General features: G+C 39.7%; 1 protein-coding gene and 2 long non-coding RNA genes across 3 annotated transcripts in view; 2 read left to right on the top strand and 1 right to left on the bottom strand.

Moving 5' to 3' along the window:
• RNF43 (ring finger protein 43) overlaps positions 1-17,524 on the bottom strand; it is a 50,560-nt gene extending 33,036 nt beyond the window's left edge. The window contains exon 1 of the mRNA XM_034421001.3: positions 15,595-17,524. Coding sequence (XP_034276892.1) covers positions 15,595-15,831 — 237 coding nt within the window. The 5' untranslated portion in view covers positions 15,832-17,524. The remainder of the gene's footprint in view (positions 1-15,594) is intronic.
• On the top strand, positions 1,594-5,107 carry LOC117667556 (uncharacterized). The gene is made up of 2 exons (XR_004592065.3): positions 1,594-1,776; positions 4,813-5,107. It is a non-coding gene; the product is annotated as an uncharacterized LOC117667556 (long non-coding RNA).
• LOC148116978 (uncharacterized) lies at positions 9,422-15,400 on the top strand. Its single transcript, XR_015732944.1, has 2 exons — positions 9,422-9,525; positions 14,758-15,400. It is a non-coding gene; the product is annotated as an uncharacterized LOC148116978 (long non-coding RNA).
• Positions 17,525-18,102: the final 578 nt, after the last annotated feature.

The raw sequence follows: 18,102 nt of genomic DNA, 5'->3' as shown, positions 1-18,102 counted from the left end.
AAAAAATGGCCATCTACTGGAGTTGGTTGTTCTGTCAACTGGCGTCAACCCTTATTCAGCTGGTCAGGGGAAGAGTTTATGGCTAATGTAATGCCTGTTCTTCTGAGGAAAGAATGGCCATCTGCGCTGTTGCATCTGTTGTGATAGACCAAAGGTGAGCTCACACCTGCTGCCAGCTTTGGCAAAGGATCAAGGGAGAATTTCATTGAAAGGCTGATAGCATCTCTCCCCCCCCCCTTATACACACTGGTTAAAAGAAAGCTGGCACGCCTGTTTTACACAGCAGCTTCTCTGTGTGGGGCCAACAATATATCTGATGGATCAAAGGAAGGAGTGCTGCATCTCAAAGATATGGTTCTTCATCTCCTAGCCATCATGGTATGGTTCACTAGCCTTAATAAACCAAAAATTGCAACCTCTTTGCTGCTGCATTTCCAGAAATCTTCATCACTGCGCATGTAATTCTATTCAAATTTTTAGAGAGACTGTGGCTATTTAGAGTTGAGGGACCTATGGTCCTGCAGATGCTGTTGAATTACAACTAGAATTCTTCACCATCTACCATGCAGGTTAGGCTACTAGTAATTCAGAAAAATCTGGAAGGCTATAGATTCTTTTATCTTTTGCTTGCAGTTATTTTAATATACAACACACATGTGGACATTAACTCTCAGAATGCAGAGGGAAATGCCTCTTTTCTTTCAGCACCAATGCCATGGCATACATACACTATAGATAAAATTGGATTCTGAATTTAATAATCTGATTTAACTAAGCAGACCCTAGATTACTAATCTAGAATCCTGCCCTAATTGCACATCCATTGCTGATGTACAAGGTTATTATCAGGGAACTAGGGAACTATATGCCACAGAGACCTCCGTTTTTGTGCCCTCACTGTTGCCAAGGTGTATTTTGAACTCCTAATAACCTACTGTGGGACAATGAGACTTTGTAGCCTATATTTAATGAGAAAAACAAACACCCTCCTGATTTGTACATTACTGGAAGGCAGGGTAGGAGGTTAGGGTTTTTTTTTAAAAAAAATAAGTGACTGCAATAGAAAGCTATCAGAAGACAAGAAAGCAGAAAGGGAAGGACAGAAATTCCCTGGAAAAGCATGTGTGATTTCTCCATAACTGGAGACTGGAACAGAACATATCTAGTGGAGAAGGGGAAATTAATCTGACCAGGTGGAAGACCTGCAAATAGCTGGTCTTCCACCTGGTCAGCTTAGTATATTGCAAGCTTGCCCTTGACTTTACTGGTGAAATACAGTATGGGCGATCTATCATATACTGAAGATTTCCCCATCCTAATTTCCAGATGTTTTAGGACTGAAACTTTCAGGATTTCCATCGAGGCGCTGTCCCAATTCATCCAGCGTGCTTAGCCTGGATGCGGAATAAAATCCATTTTCTGTGCTTCCCCAGTAGATTGCACCACAAACCGAGCAAACGTTCTGGGCTCCCACAACTCACCAAACCTGGATGCAGCATAACCAGGATTAGCGAGCTGCGGAAACACAGCAGGGCGCGTTTGTATCTAACCTTTTAAAGCATGTCGTGTGAACACAACCATCGAGGGGGCGCTAGGCTCGAGAAGCCCGCTCCACCCCGCTGGCCTTGAAAGCCAGAGGCTCAATCGAGCCGTCCGGGCCGGGCGAACAGAAGAGGGCTGAGAAAGCGGCCACGAAAGACGCGCTGTCGGCGGCGGCTCTCGTGGATTTCCACCACGTGCGGAGCAAAGGAAACCTCCTCAGTTCGCTCCAGCGCGGTAGGTTTGAAGGTCAGCCCTTCGCAACGAGGCCCTTTGTCTGGGCTGGCCGGGCCTGCCCGTGTCCCTTGCGGCTTGCCTGCAGGCCCTCGTCTCCAACTCTCGCCACAGCCAGCGGGAGCGGCCAACAGGGCCTGCGAGGCTGCCTGTGGCGCGGCGAGATGAAAGGCGGGCCGCTAATGTAAGAGCCGGTGGCCTCCCCAGTGCCGTTTGAACTGTTTACAGATCGAGTTAACTATTACAGGCCGTGTGTATCTTGGCCGCCTGCCCGAATTCTTCCGCGCCCGTCAGATATTATTAAACAACCCTTTCGATGCTCGCCTGGAGTTCTTCCAACACACCTCAGAGAGTTGCCGACACTCCAGGCGGAGCCTTTGGTTGGCACTCTTGTTCCCGAGGCCCAAACAAGAATCACGGTCTCGGCCCCGGGGAGGCGGGGAGGGGGATTTGGCTGGCTCGCGGCGGCGACTCAAAGGGAGAAGAAAACAGGGAGAGTCAGGCTTGGTAGACACGGAAAAAGCCCCAGGGTGGGCACAGGGCCTAAGAGCCACCCCCTCACCTCAGCTCCCTGGGCAAAGTAAATGCAGTGTTTAAACTGCCGGCCCCGCATCTGCAGGCGACGGTCGAGTTGAATGGGTGTCTCTTGGCCGCTCATTGTGGCCGGGCTATTTCCTGAGGGGGCAACAGGAGAGACGCCTATGGCCAGCACGTTAATGCAACCCCCCCCCTCAGTATTTCGGGATTATTGTCACCCCGGGTTATCTGAGGGTGCTTTTCATAAGAGTATCTCTCAAGCTGTGCCTTTTATTAAATAGGGCAACTTATAACAATTATGGCTCATGGTTGAGAGCTTTTTTTTTTTCCTATTTAGGTGACCTGTGGCACAAGTACTGACTTAAATGGCAATTTATCAGTGGCCATAATTGTGAAATAAATCAGAACTGGTTGGATGTAGAGAATTCACTCAGTCATAAACCGTGGTTTTTAAGCCACCATTAGATGGGTTGGGGGGGGGGAAACCAATTCAACCACTCTGTGGCTCAGCCTGTCAAATGCAACTGATAAGTTCTTTTGCCCCTGCATTGACCCAAATTAGCTTAATAAAAAACGAAGTTCAACGATTATTAATGAGTTATGAGAACTAGTGTGATCTAGTGGCTGGGGGAAAACCCAATCAGTCAGGCCAGTATTATCTCCATTTCAGAGACTGAATGAGTTTGAAAGACATTTGTATTAAAACCACCAAGCTCAAGATAGATGAGAGTAGTTTTGTGGTATTTTGGGTGTCACCTCACTTTTCTCCAATGTATTATGTTTTCAAAGAACTTGTTGGCTTAGTTGACGAACATAGCCTGTCAATTTGAGCCCTAGATAGTATGAATCAAGACTGAGATTCTTGGAGCATATACAGAATGTCTTTCCTTCAGTATAAAGGAAATACATATTCCTCATTGTAATATATCATTTTTTGGGTAAAAGAAACCAGAAGCATTATATTTTTTAAAGCTAATTAAACCGTCTCAAAATGTTACATAATGGGAAATTTATGGTCATTGCTCAGTAGTAACAGAAAAGTTCATCATCTCAGAGTTGCTCTTTCTCTTTTTGGTTTTGGATCACCAGTTCATTAATGACCTGCATCAATTAACATTCCAGATCTTTTCAAGATATAGATAGTCCTCAATTTATAACAGTTCATTTAGTGTCTGTTCAAAGTTACAACAGCACTGAAAAATGTGACTGACCATTTTTCACACTTAGAACGGTTGCAGCATCCCCATGGTCATGTGATAAAAATTCAGATGCTTGGCAACTGACTCATGTTTATGACGGTTGCAGCATCCCAAGGTCATGTGATCACCTTTTGTGTGCTTCTGGCAAGCAAAGTCAATGGGGAAGTCACATTAACTTAACAACCGTTTTCCTTAAACAACTGCAGTGACTCACTTAACAACCATGGCAAGAAAGGTCATAAAATGTGGCAAAGTTCACCTAACAACTGGCATAGCAATAGAAATTTTAACTCAATTGTGAGGACTACCTGTATTCCCAAAGCACATAACCAGGTAGCTGTGTCTTTCTGAAAAGACCTTATTTTGTTACAGATCATTTCAGGGGGTGGTATTTTTTTAACTGTGGTTGTAGTAGCAGAGGTACACTAGGACTGTCATGCTGAGTGCTGTAATATTTTCCCCCAAGGCTCTTTGCTCCCACTACTTCTGAAGGGGCAGACTGCTTTTGGCTGCACTCCAGCCTCTATAAATGCAGGCTTGAGAAAGCCAATGTGCTTTGAAGGGCTCACTCCCCCCCCCCATCCAGGCACAGCAGCTTTTTTTTAATCTGTTACCCTTCAGGTGGGTTGGATTTCATTTTTCAGAGTTCCCCAACAAGCCATGGGTTGTAGCCCTACCCATCTGCTGTAGAGAGCAAATAATTAGAGTAGCCAGCCAGAGAGACATAATTCAATCATTGTGCCCCAGATCAATTAGCACCATTGTAATGGAATTTTGATACAGTACATTACCTAAATGGTGCTAGAAATCTTAGCAACTATGACTGCTCATAAACTGATGCAACATTCTTTTTGTAGTGTTTCCCTACCACCTTTATGTTCAGAATCCCCATTTAAATAAAGCACTTCCAGTGTTCATAGCAACTTAAGCAAGACGTTGGCAGATGGGGAGCCTCGGCTCAGGCAGGGAAGCCTGAGAGGAGCTGAGTGGGCAGGGAGGTCTGTAAACAAGTGTGCAGCTTGGAACTCTGGGCTGAGTTAATGTGCTCCTGCTGGAAAGCCTGGGAGCTTGCTGTTGGCAGGTTTCGATCTCCCGCATCCCGTGTCACTAGGAGCCATTTGCTGGCTCCTCCAGCATCCCAGCTTGTTCAGGCAGGCCTGTCCTGCTAAGAGAGGGAGGAATTTGATTCTCACCCCCAGGGGCTTGCTAAGTAACTCTCCTGCACTTCAAAGGAGCTCTTTATTTTGCCTTAGTGATCACACCCTGCAAAAATTTCCCACTGACAAAAGAAATCGTTTTATAGGCAAAGGAGGGATTGGAATGTCTCCTCAACTCTGATGAAGGAAGAAGGGCTCAACACACACCCTGGAAGAGGCAAGGCATGGAGTTGTGGTCTCTGCAGTGATAAGTGCTGAGACATAAGATGATCTGAAAGTTGGAAGAATCCTGTTGGATCCCATTCAGCAACCTGTTTCCCAAAGTGATAAACCACATGTCCTCTAAAAGTCTATAATGTTATAGGTTGCACCAGAGAGTCTAAACCAATTTAATTGTATATATGATGTACAATGACAATAAAGGCTATACTACTACTACTACTACTACTACTACTACTACTATAAGAAGGGTGAGAAAGTTTACCCCTATACATAGAATTCCAACGTAAAATATCATCACAGACCTCTGCCACGGATTGTGATCTACGATTGTTATAACAATGTCAATCACAGTCTTCATTCTGGAATTCTATGGCATTAATCCCAAATCTTACTCAATGCAGAGAGAGAGGCACAGGCTTCCATTAGTAACCTTGAGACTGGACCAAATCTAATATATTTTCATTCTTAGATTAAGCTAAAAGGTCACACTATCTTCAACTGAACTCTCTCTAGATCTCTGGAACTTCAAGTACCATAGTTTCCAAGAAGTTTTTGACCTTGCTGGTTTGGGAATAATAAAGGTTGAATACCAGTAACTCTGAAGGACAAGGAGATGTTTTCTGGATACCCAGAAGAAAAAATATTATCAACTAAGAGTACAAACCTGGATAAAATGCCCTGCTCATGCTTTTGTTTAATAGTTGCAATATCTGCTCTCTGACCTATATGTAGGTTGCTAGAATTAACTAGCCGAAACCCTAGCACTCATACAGTGACCCAGATAGATAGACAACTAGGCCAAGAAGCCTGGTATAATTTGGGGGAACACTGTGCTAGTGAAGCTGCATGCAGCCTGGATAGTGCACTTACTCCTGACACTGAGACACTTACTCCTGACACAAGAGCCTTGATAGTACAGTGGTATACGCACCCTGTTATTAACACAGCTGCCTGCAATTTCTGCTGGTTCGAATCTCCAAGGCTCAAGGTTGACTCAGCCTTCCATCCTTTCTAAGGTAGGTGAAATGAGGACCCAGTTTGTGGGGGCAATAAGCTGACTTTGTATAAATATACAAAAGGATGAAGGCTATTGCTTAACGCATTGTAAGCCGCCCTGAGTCTCCGGAGAAGGGCGGCATATAAATCAAATTAAAAAAAAAAAATTAACAGAGGATGGGGATATGGATATGGTATACATCTGGAATAGGATTAGCTTCTTTTAGATTGTAGCCCCATCTGGGGCTAAAAGGTCTTCCTTATCTGCCCATAGTACTTACATCTGATATCTGAAAAATCAGAAGCTGACATAAGTCATGGCTGGGTTCACACAGCATGTTTATCCTGGTTAAGTAATGACTTGGCAGGGCCAGCATTTGTAAAACATTACAAGCTTTATTAGTTTTAACCTTGGTTAGGGGTTTTTGTGGCCCAGCATTTTGTAAAAACATAGCTCATTGCATTAACTTATGGATCATTATATTTGCAAATCCAGAAAATTAGTTAATTAGTACCCAGGTGAAGTAGGTTGTGTGAATGCTGCCAGTGAGGAATATTAATGGAAATTCTTAAAACTATGTTACCTCACAAAAAGATTACATTTTTCCATTCTCCCTTTTCTCTGCTGACCCTCATCCCAACAATCAGTTACAGGTGATAACTCAGGTTGCAGGAGAATATGTACCAGCCAGCACTCATTGTCAATATATAACAATTGTGGGACTTAAAGCCATAGTGGCTTCAGTCTCCCACAAAAATACTTTCGAGCAAGAAAAATAGTTAATCATCTGCTATGGTCTCTTACATATATATGCTCATTTATGTGAGTTGAAGACATTTCTGTCCCAGTCCTTAAAGACAAATATAGTGCAAGATACCGGTAGTAGCTCATGAGGCCTGTTCCAAAGTCAGATGCCTCCGTAAGACCTAAAAAGAGCTATTTTTTTTATAACCAGTTGCCTGAGTGCCATTTTTTAATTGGAAGGGGCAACTAGCTATAAATGTATGAAGCTATATTGTGCACATCTTTCCAGTAAGTGTTCTTAGGCTAATCAGTGTTTTGAAAGTCAAGATTAAAATTCAATGCTTGGAGAGAGCAAGCAGAGCCAGAGGAACTTCATCTCATCATGAACAGAGCCAGGATCTGATAAGCTTTTTCTTTGCAACATGGTATTAGCATTGTTTCATACTTTTATATTTTGGGGTTGTTCCTCAAAACAATTGGAAGTTGTAGATATTTGTGGCCACTCAATTTCCAGCTCTGTATTTGACCCGTGAAAAATATGAGTTTGCAGCTATTCATAAAATCTACAAAAGATCCTGGTCTTTAATTTAATCTAGCCCTCTTTTATCTTGGACCTTTAAATGTACTGTACTTGGTGCTGATGAGAATTATGGGAATTAGACACATTTAGTGAGAATCAGGTTGGGGAAAATAATTAATAGTTAATATTTGCCTGAGCATAAGCAGATGCCATTGGTTTATGCAACATACTAGAAACTCAGAAAAATCCCACTGGTAGAACCATAAATGATCCTACCATTCTCCAGTGGTGGTATTGTATATGCAATTGTTCTAATTCTTCAGAATGGAACATTTTAGAGACTCTACAACCATAGTATCTGAACATATGTAGATCCTTGAAGGATCAGCCTACATGTGTATTTAATGATCAACTAGAGAAATCTGGTAAGATTACTAGATTGAAATACGAAGGCTCCAGTCCTCCCTCTTTGTTTATGCTTATTCAGGTGGGTGCTCTATAGTATCATGCCACTATGTTTTCTCCATATTTTTTTCTGCTCTAGAGTGCAGCCCTAAAACCCAACATTTCAAGGGAGCAGAGTTTTTGTTAGACTCAGTGGGGCTTCCTCTCAAAAAAAATGTGGATCTAGAGATTTCAATTTATAGCTGTCTAAAATGGTAACTGTTTTCTGCGCCTGAGTGATCTTGTGATTCCAAATATATACCTAGTTTAGAAGCACCTTTAAGTACTTCAAAAGAACATGGAAATCTAACTTAGAGCCCCTGTGCTGATGTTTAAAGAAATAATTGTTAGGGGGAGAAGAAAAATGTGAGGAATATTAGTGCATGTCTGTTCATGTTTATTCAGAAGCAGCAGCAGTGATGCTGTCCTTTTAACACTTGCTGCTCATCCTAGATCAGCATTCCCCAATCCAGTGTTCCTCAGACAACCCATATGGCTAAGGATTTGAGGAGTTGTAGTCAATGTGGGGATGCTTCTCAAAAACTTCTCACCTGATTTTTCTCCCAGTAAGACCTTTTCCAAGGTGGGATTCTGTACAGTTTGTCTTGTCAAATTTTAAACAGAATACTACGCAATCAACATTTGCTGTAGCCTTTCTATTTTGCCTTTTCACCTTTTCTATTGCAAAATATCTGCTATATAATAAAACTTTTCAATCTCACAATTCAAATTTTGGGGAGGCTAGTTCAGAATTTAATACATTTAAGCTTGGAGGAAGAGAGGAATTCTTGTGTTCCCTTATAAATTTCACTGGTCAATCTACGCCTATTGTACAGTGTTTGTATAGCTAAAGCAGCTTTTTGAAGCTGTACTGTGTTAACCCTTTTGATGTAACATCAGATCTAGATATGTGTCTTAGCATAAGAATGGAGGGTCAGTCTTCACAGCATCCATTTCAAAGGGCTCCACAGATCAATTGTACTTTGTGCCCAAAAGCCCACTTATTGGTTAATCATTACACATATCAGCACTAAGGAAATGCAGTCAATGGACAAGGGAAGTTAAAGATACCCATTAAAAAGTTTATGACCCTTACTGGGTCCAGGACAGTCAAAGGATATTAAATTCAACTGAAATTACACAGACAACAAATATCAAATTATATATGAGATCCCGCTACCATTGTAACATTAGACACTTTTTTTTAATAATAGAAAATATATGGCAGTAATTTTTTTTTAAAAAAAACCTACAAATTGGTTTCCGTAGAAGTTCAGCTTTTGATATGAAGAGCTTGCCTTTCTTTAAACTAAAGTCAAAGGTAGAAAATGCCCTCTTTGATGGCCATATGTGTCATGAACATTTCTCTTTATATTAATTTAAAACATGCACACCTGTAATACAAAATCTGGGCCAGATCTACATAGGCTCTTCATCTTGGCACTATGACATCTATCTTACACATGACACATGTCAACTTTATCTCAGCATAGCAGTTTTCTTAGCCTGCCTTTTTAATGAGTCAGTGGTGTACTATAGCAATTTGTAGTGCCCAGTAGAACATTTTTATATAGGAATATTTAAGGCAGTTTCCAATATGGAAATATGTTTGCTGTTTGTTAGAAACAGTGAGGAAGTAGTGAAGGAAGGAAAAGAAACAAGGGTCATAAAGACAATTAATATAAAATATATAAAAAATAGGTTGATGGGAAGAACAATCCACTGGGTCTAAGACTTTGGAGATATGTCTCTAATGGATCATCATAACAAGAATTGAGATTTGGCAGCTTCATAAGCTAACTGGATACCATAATTTGTATTTTAAAAGGAGTTACTTCTTTTCCTTTGGAAGATGACAGTTATGTATTCCTGCATCTAACTGGAGTCTTAGAATCCATGACAGAAAGCAGCAACTAGAACTTCTAATGAAATGTATGTACCTCATTTAAAACTTCCAAATTCTTAGTATCTGAATAGTCCTAGTATTGTGAAAATGCCCCACTGCACCATAGTGCATATGCCATTGCATTAATTGCCACATGTCTTTAGATTATTAGTTATAGCAAATATGAAAGCCACGGTGTCTCATCGCTCTAGTCTAGAGGGGCTCTAGTGTAAATCCTCACTAGAGACATACAGTAGGATTTACCTTCATCATCAATTCAATTTATGGCAACTAATATATCAAATCAGGGATGGGCTAATTAAGGATTATCACCATCAAAATGAGAGCTCTGGATTGGGAGAATGAGACAAGGGTGCTCAAGCCTATGAATATTTATACCACGTGTTGAAAGAAACACGGCTAACCATTCGTGGGCAAGACAGATCGATGAATAGAAAGAAACCAATTTTAAATGAAAATAATAATTTGCAGACCCTTTCCAGTCTAGATTTAGACTTCAGGAAATGGATCTACTTTATTGCTCTGTTCAAAGAACTGGCTTACAACCATACTGGAGTGTCTGGGTGCGTCCACTGCAATTTCTACCTGAGACTCCCAAAAATATTTTAAGTGATGTTGGGGGGCTCTGTAATTACTCCACAATGTAAGGTAGTCTCTCCCTGATGTTGTTTAACATCAGTTAACATTCAGGTTCATTCGTACCTTTTGAAATACAGCATCTGTTTCCCAAGAATTTAAGATCTATCCAGATGAGGTTCTTGTTGTTCAATCACCATGTTTCTCAGAATTTTATGAGAGTTAGATGTGATCCTCATCCACTCATAACACCCCTTTTTTCCCTTTTCACTAAGAAATATATTAGCAGCCTAATAACAATATTGGGAGCCCACCTTCTAGCTAGAAGCATGCTAAATTAGACAAGGGACTATAGCATTAACCAATCCATCCATGGGTGAAGAATTGGGCCAATTATAGGTGATCTTATCAGACAGCAGGAATCCCAATCCTTCGGACAAGGGGCATCTTAGTAACTATATCAAATGATGCCCATGTATTACAGAACCAATATATCTTTCTGCACATTAAAGAAAAGCCTCAATTATTCCTCTGTGACTTTGTACCGTTTGATAGTTACATAAAAAAATTTCAACACATAGCATATTCTATAACATGGAGATGTAGAAAGTTCTCAAATATGAAACTTTAAGATGGCACTGTATGAGGATTGTACTGCTTCATTGTACATTTTTGGATCAAACTTTGTTTTACTCACATTATTCATCAGCTTAAAACAAGCTAGCACTATGAGAGGAAAGCTAGGTATTAAGCATCTTAAAACTATTGCCACACTCAAGGACATAGTAATACTCCTCTTCCATATATTTAATGCATGTAAATGCTGTTGCATGTTTCTTATTGATAAAAACAACCATGGGAATTTAGGACAAATGTAATTAAATACTATCTATAAACCGGGCCTATGCCATTTGATTCCTACAGATCAACTTCTTGCCACCAAAATGGCAAGATGAATTTGAAATACCTATAATTCTTCCTCTTTATAGAAATATCTGTGGCTTGCACAGGATGGGGATAGAAAGATGTGTTTTTCCTTTCCCTAGAAATATAATGAAGTTACTGCCAGACCTTCCAAATTGTTGTGGTTAGCTAGTTATACAGTATAGCACAACATAGCCTATTGAAGAGTATGAACTGCTGGGAGAGTAGCAATTCTGTATGCTTTGACTACAGAACTGAAGAATGAAGAGAGAAAAGCAGGGCTGGGTAGGAAACCCCCCCTTCCCCCCCAAAAAAGTATAACAGGCAGAAAAAATCGTTGGGAAGAACAGGAGAGAGCGAGCTAAGAATCGCACAGAAAGAAAATGCAAATTCTATGAGCTACAACGATAAGGGAAGGGGTTCAAAGAAAGGCTTGGCAATGACAAAATGAAAGTATAAACTGAGATAGGTAGAAAAGCATGAATACATCGAAATTAAAAGGATTGGGTTAAAACTATGGCAAAACATTTTATATTGTTGCTATAGTGATGAAGCTCTCTCGGATTATTATATCTGTTAAAAACCAGCCTTTTGAGTGTCCAGTTTATATTGCACAGTTGGGTTGTCTTGGCATCAGGATACACACCTCCAATTCTGCAGGTTAATTCCTGGCTAAAAGCTTGCAGTTCAAAGCTGCACATGTATACACATGTATACAAAGCTACACAAGCTATATATTTTTAAAAAATACAAAATTGGAAGAAATGGAATTTTATCCAGTTTCAAGACATACCACCTTCTATGACGCAGCACAAATCTACAGTATAATCAAAAATGATTTATGAATTTCTCTCTTCTCTTTTATCCTAAGTCTACTATAACATGGGACTACCACCAACCTGACTTAAAATGACACTGCATATTGTTTTAAACTCACATTGAGAATTTGGGCTTCAAATTTAGCCTGTTTAAATCCCTATCCCATCCCTTATGCTTCTTTCCTCTCAGCTGTTCCTTTTATTTATCTCAATTCCTTTTCTGCTCTGTACTCCTTTCTACAGATAGCAACACTTGAACTTTCATTCCTTTAATGGTCAGCTACTGATTCTCCTGGGGACCATCTGAATGTTGATTGCATGAAGATGGATAAGCCCCATAGTCCATTTCTATAACTGACTCTTAGCAAGTCTCAGGTTCATGGCCACATTACATTCTGCAGATATTTCTTTTGTCTCCAGATTAGCAAATGGGGTGTGTGTGTTATTTCAAAGATATTGCGTTACTGATCTAGAGACTATGAGATATTTTCCCCTATTCTTTTCCCTGTAGCCTTACTCAATTGTCAGTTCACTCCCCTATTGAGCTTTCAACTTCCAGTAGCTGATTACCTACTGGGATCCCTTCTGTTTCTAAATGCACCATAACTTGAGCATTTGCCATTCCCACCTTCCACTCTTCTGCCTTTTCCATGAGGAACATCTGATTTGGGAGATAGTCTATTAATGCCAGTTGCCCAGTGAAATGGCAGACATCTCTCTTTTTCCTTAACCACATTGACACTTGCCTTCGCACCAAGCTAAACTATTAATTCTCCACACAAGCAACTGGTCAATATAATAAAATCCTTCAATCTGGCAGTTGTAAATTATCCACCTTCAGCAAGTCTGTTTTCAAACTGTACCAGGGTTTGGTTACTCAGAAGAAGTGCCTGCATAACAACATCTTCCTCTTCTGATACAAAAAGGACACCCCCTGCATTCACCAAATCAATTGCCCTCTACTCTGGGATAATCTTACATGTAACGTCCAGGATGCAATATGACAGTGTTTTCAGTGGAGCTACCCCTAAAAAACATCTCAGAAACTTCACTTAACCTGAAAAACAGTAGCTGTTTGCTTTGAAACATCTGGAAATGGAAATCTGTATCTACAAAATAACTGCTCAGCTGGTTCAGCTATTTGTTTCTTCTTCAAGTTACTTGCTTTCACTTATGCAGTCCAAAATGATCTTGAGTTACGATCAAATGAATAATGCAACTATCAACCTATAAAGCAGAATTTTGACAATTGTGGCACAATAGTTCTCCAAAAATAACCCCACTTGAAACACTTTTTTTGCCTTTCAATTTTTTTTCCTTTAAGCATTGCAGTTTCCCTTTTTATTAGTAATACATTGTCATTTTTAGTAATTTTAGGATTGGTGCATAATCTATCTTCTTTTGTAAACTGCTCTGAAGACATGTTAAACAATAGTCATGATATTTTTTTAGAATTATTCATGGTAAACTATACAAATTTGAGGCCATAGATACATCTAAACTGATCAGAGCATTGAATATGGCCCATGTACTTCCCAGAAAACAGATTCAGATTGCCTTACAATTAGGTGGAGCAGACTGTAGCAAATGGACAGACTTTAACCGGCTGAGTTAAGGATGCTGATCTATAGGTATATGAAATTCCTTCCACTTTCTATTACAGTATTACATCACAAACTAAAGCATTCTCAATATGGACTTAAAAAGTTAATAAAATTTTCTCCTTTTTGTATCTTACTGTAACCTAACCCTGTAATTAAACCTAAAAAAATGCATTTTGAAACATTCCGTATTATGTCACTTCCTCTACTTCTTTTGTTTTTCTATTTGGGTATGCTGCATGCCTTGGTTAAGCAGGGACTGTCCTCTTCCACTCTGTAAATTGCTGTGCACACAGAAGATACTGCTATTACTATGAAGTGTTGTAATTTTAAATGACCTCAAGCTGGTCACCATTTCAAGCTAACTTTCCTCACAGGTTTGTTATAGAGATAAAAGAAAAAAAATACTATTTACAATAATAGCATATGGAACTCTTGGGAAGAGATTGGGTAGGAAAGTATGATATAAAATCATGAATAATTATAATTGTACAGCACTGAAGGGGTCAGAAAATGTCATCTCTATTAATTTTTTGACTTAAGCCCTTTAAAATTTGAAATGGCATGCACAAGAAAATATACCTTATTCTGACTTTTGCTTTTTGGAGAAGTTCTATTTTAAGATCTGTTACAGTGTGTTTCTAATTCATACACTTTGGGAACAGAATGATTGTGATTTGCTCAGAATTATCTAGAAAAGGATTTAGAATCAGGACTTACATTGTAGACATCACTGGCAGCTTGAGGCCACAATGTACATTGCAAATATGAAAGACTACTTTTCCTGACACACACTATGATTATATTTTCAAAAATAGCACATGAGCCTGTTTTATGCGGTGGTAGCAGATTACAAGATCTAAGGCAGAGATTATTCCTTCCTTGTTACTCACATACATTTAATAGGTTTTGTTAGCATGTAGTTCATAAATTTGTCATCCTAGGAAGAAATCTTGTCATTAAATTATGTCTATTTCAAAAAAGACACATGTTCGTATGAACAGAGTTGCCTTATGTAGTCAGAGGATGTCCCCAGTTTTTTCTACTGGAGCTTTCTCAGGTGGGGAATCTTTTTTCAGTTCCAATTGAGATCATTTGAAATGGATATATCAGGAACATGATTGGGGATCGTTTGCTTGCAAACTGGATGAGCTATCAGTGGGCTCCTAAACGATAAGATACAAAAGTAGTATGCAATGTATGTTTGCCTTGTAATTTGAATTAACTTCACAGGAGAAACCAACCAGAACAGTTGCAGTGTCTTGATACAACGTACTCTGACCATTCATTAATCCCTAATAACACCTTCAAGTTCTTTTCTCTCTCCATCCCCCTGCAGAGTATCCTGAAACTGATTGATTCATTCTAATCAACAGTTCCAACATCCTTGCTATTTTAATTTCACCCTGAATTTCACTCTACTGGAAGGCATCAGCTACTTAATTATCTGCATTTTGTATAATATGACATTGCTTGAAATTTGCACCATTCTGCTTATGAACAATGAATTCAAGTCATGTGAGGACCCTGCAAGGTGAGTCACAGGTTGCAAGACAAGATGGCACATGAAGTCAGGCCAGCAACTGCACTTCATCACAATAGACTGAACTTTACAACAGAGAAGTTCATTCAGTCTTTCCATTTGGTTCTTCTTGCTCAAACTATGGAAGGTTCCTCCAAGCATATCTCTCTGATCAAAGTAAGAGACTGACATCCCTGAGTCATTGTGGGAAAGAAGAGACTTGGTTGTCACTTGAAGCACTTTCTGAAAGGCATGGTAAGATCAGTAACATGTGGAAATATCCAATTTGATATATTCCTTATGGTTAAAAGGAACCAAGTGAACAGATTTTTTTATGTAAAATAAGCATAAAAGCGTAAAACCAAAATCATGGGTCCAATGAGAGTGCCTCTGATAGTTCATGCCTTTGTATTTCATTCATACAGAATAAAATTAAAATGTTCCTGGGAACAACAATGTGCACCTGCCCATTCATTTGTGTTTGCTTAGCTGAAGAATAGCTATAAAAAGGGATACAATGAGGAAAGCTTTGTGAAGCTATAAGGTGGGCAGTTCTACTTGATGGTTTCAGTTACAAAGCAAAATAAAACACCACTGTGGCCAGCAGATCTTGCATGGGAGTGAACAAGTGCAACAGAATAAAGATTTGCTTACCTGCAACAGTTTGCCTTCAGCAGGGGTGATCTCTGCAATGCTAGCAAAGACTCCTTCCAGTGTGAGGGGTTCCAGTTTGAAAGGAATTACCCGAATTATTGCCTTCTGGGCCAAAGTCCGCTCGGCTTCCATTGCTGCCACCAGTGCCAGTCCCGAGTAGCCTAGTCGTATCTGCAGCATAGCCATTAGCAGCCAAGGCCAGAGGACTGCCAGCTGTAGCTGGGGGCCAACACTCATGCTCCCAGCTGCAGCAGTGTGCTCTGGCCACACATACTGCTCAGGAATGTGTCCTCACCCCACCAGCAGGTTCCAACAACTGGTAAAATTGTTGAGGATTATAGCCCTCTGCAACTGCAGTCAATGGGGCAAACAAGAAGCAAAGGGTAGTTACCTGGAGCTTCTTCCAGGCTTTCCTCTCCCCCTTTTCTCAAAGTTTCTTCATGCCACGTGTTTGTAAAATCCTTGAGCTTCACAAGATTATAAGAACCCCAGATCAGGTCTTCCTCCTCCTCCTCCTCCTCCAGATAAATTCAGACATGGTGAGAAAAACCAATGGGGTATGAATAGCATATGGTATGAAGAGCACTTGGTTTCTTCTAGGAATTCTGCTATACCTGATTTTAGACAGTTCCCCATGGAAGACAATATCAGCTTCTCAAATCCTTTCAGGCTTTTAGATCCTAGGATGGCAAACAGGACCAAACCTGATAACAAGGGCTGCTAAGGTCATCTGATGACTCCTGAAAAGTGAATTGCTTTTTTCATATATTCTTTTCTCTGTTAATGCCAACTACTTTTGTCTTTTGCTTCTATTTATGCCACACATTAAAGCACAGAGTAACCATGCATGTACTTGCATTTAGGAATTTGAATGCAAACCTGGTTTTTCTTACTCATTGTCATCTGTTTGATCTTTTATTCATATTTGCATGCCTCCAATGCCTCCTCCAATGCCTTACTCACTTTGTTGAATTAAAAATTTTTAAGTTGGAATTTTCCAGCGGTTTGTCATTTTTAATACAGAAAATATAGTCCGTAGCTCCCCAAATTTATGAAATAAAAAAGGCATTTCTCAGATGTTTTCCAGAACTTGGAAGCTAAAAAAACAGGAAAAACAACTACAGATACACCTGTGTTTTATTTCATAGCTGTGCAAATCTCAGAATGTGTTTCCTTTTAGAAGTTAAATGCAAATTAACACAATTAAACAAAAAACATGCTTGTTATTAAAGCTTTAGAAAAGCTGCAGAAATTTATCAGTTAAACTGATCAGAGAAAGAAAAAATAAATTTAAATGGGTATGCAAACCTGTTACATAGTTGTGCCTCTAAAAATCCATGAGAAAAAAAACCCAGCAGCTTTTTGAAAAATCTTGGACAAAATATTTAAATTATCAAAATGTATTCTGAATCTTACCTACAAATTTCAGGTAAGGAAAGGGAAGTAGGGAAAACTCACAGAAACTCTTTATACAGGTAAATGTGAAATTCCAGAGTCTGAATCAGAAAGAAAAATTGACTCTCGGCTGAAGGCTTGTGAGTCAGGCGTGGCTGAAATCTAGTTTCCAAAAACAACTTAAAAATCTTGCTAAAAATCCAGGAAAATTTCTGGAAACTCCTTTTGAATTTGAGTAGTCGCTCCTTCTTTCAGCAAACATAGTAGGCATATCTAAACAGTACGCAGGATGGCAGTTGCTTGAAACAGCAGATATCCATCAGAAGACTGCATGAAAAACACAATGCAATCATTCTTCAAAGGCAAAACGGCCCAGTGGGATGAAGTGAACTTGAAAAGTTCTGCAGAGCTCTTGAAAAAGTCTTCTTTCCCGAAAATCACAACTGGCTTAGCTCCTGGAAGGCAAAAGTAGTTTGTAGCTTGTGCTCTTGGCTTCCCTCCCCTAGGACTACAAGCACTTTCTACCTGCTGACACAAAGTGAGGGTGGAGCAGCCAAAGGCAATAACTCCACCCCCTGAATGTGATTTTCAGAGTTCTTAGACTCCCTCTCCTGATTCAGTAGTAAATTGCACTTAACATTTGCTTCCTTTTGACATGAATTGGCTAACTAGTCTATATGAGCAAGCATTTTCCAAAGAATTATGTACAGAGAAATGGAAAGGGAACATAATTTGATCAAATGTGTTAGGACAAATTTGTGTTTCAAGATTTTTAGTATGACACTTTCAATTATATCGAAATTAGAACTACAGTAATTTCATCACTGAAGGAAGGATTGACTTACAAATGGAATAGCTAAACTCTTCAGCTATCATAGCTTTTCTTAAGTCTTAATTTTGGTTGTGTTGTTTTTTTCCCAATAGCCACTGCAAGGAAGATTTTAGGTAATGCTGATTTTTAGAAATCTGGAATTCAACTATTACTGTCTTCTGACATCAGCTGGGTGAGTAATACCACAGGCCAGACAGGAAACTTCAAAGCAAGATTACCCATTTGAAGCTGTAATTTAGGATGTGGTATAATTCCACTGGGTACGGCATTCAGGTTACTAG

This window comes from Pantherophis guttatus, chromosome 1 (genome assembly GCF_059756535.1).
Source record: "Pantherophis guttatus breed Tessera chromosome 1, ASM5975653v1, whole genome shotgun sequence".
Taxonomy (NCBI): Eukaryota; Metazoa; Chordata; class Lepidosauria; order Squamata; family Colubridae; genus Pantherophis; species Pantherophis guttatus.
The sequence above is the reverse complement of the archived record's forward strand: the minus strand, read 5'-3'. Positions and strand labels throughout refer to the sequence as shown.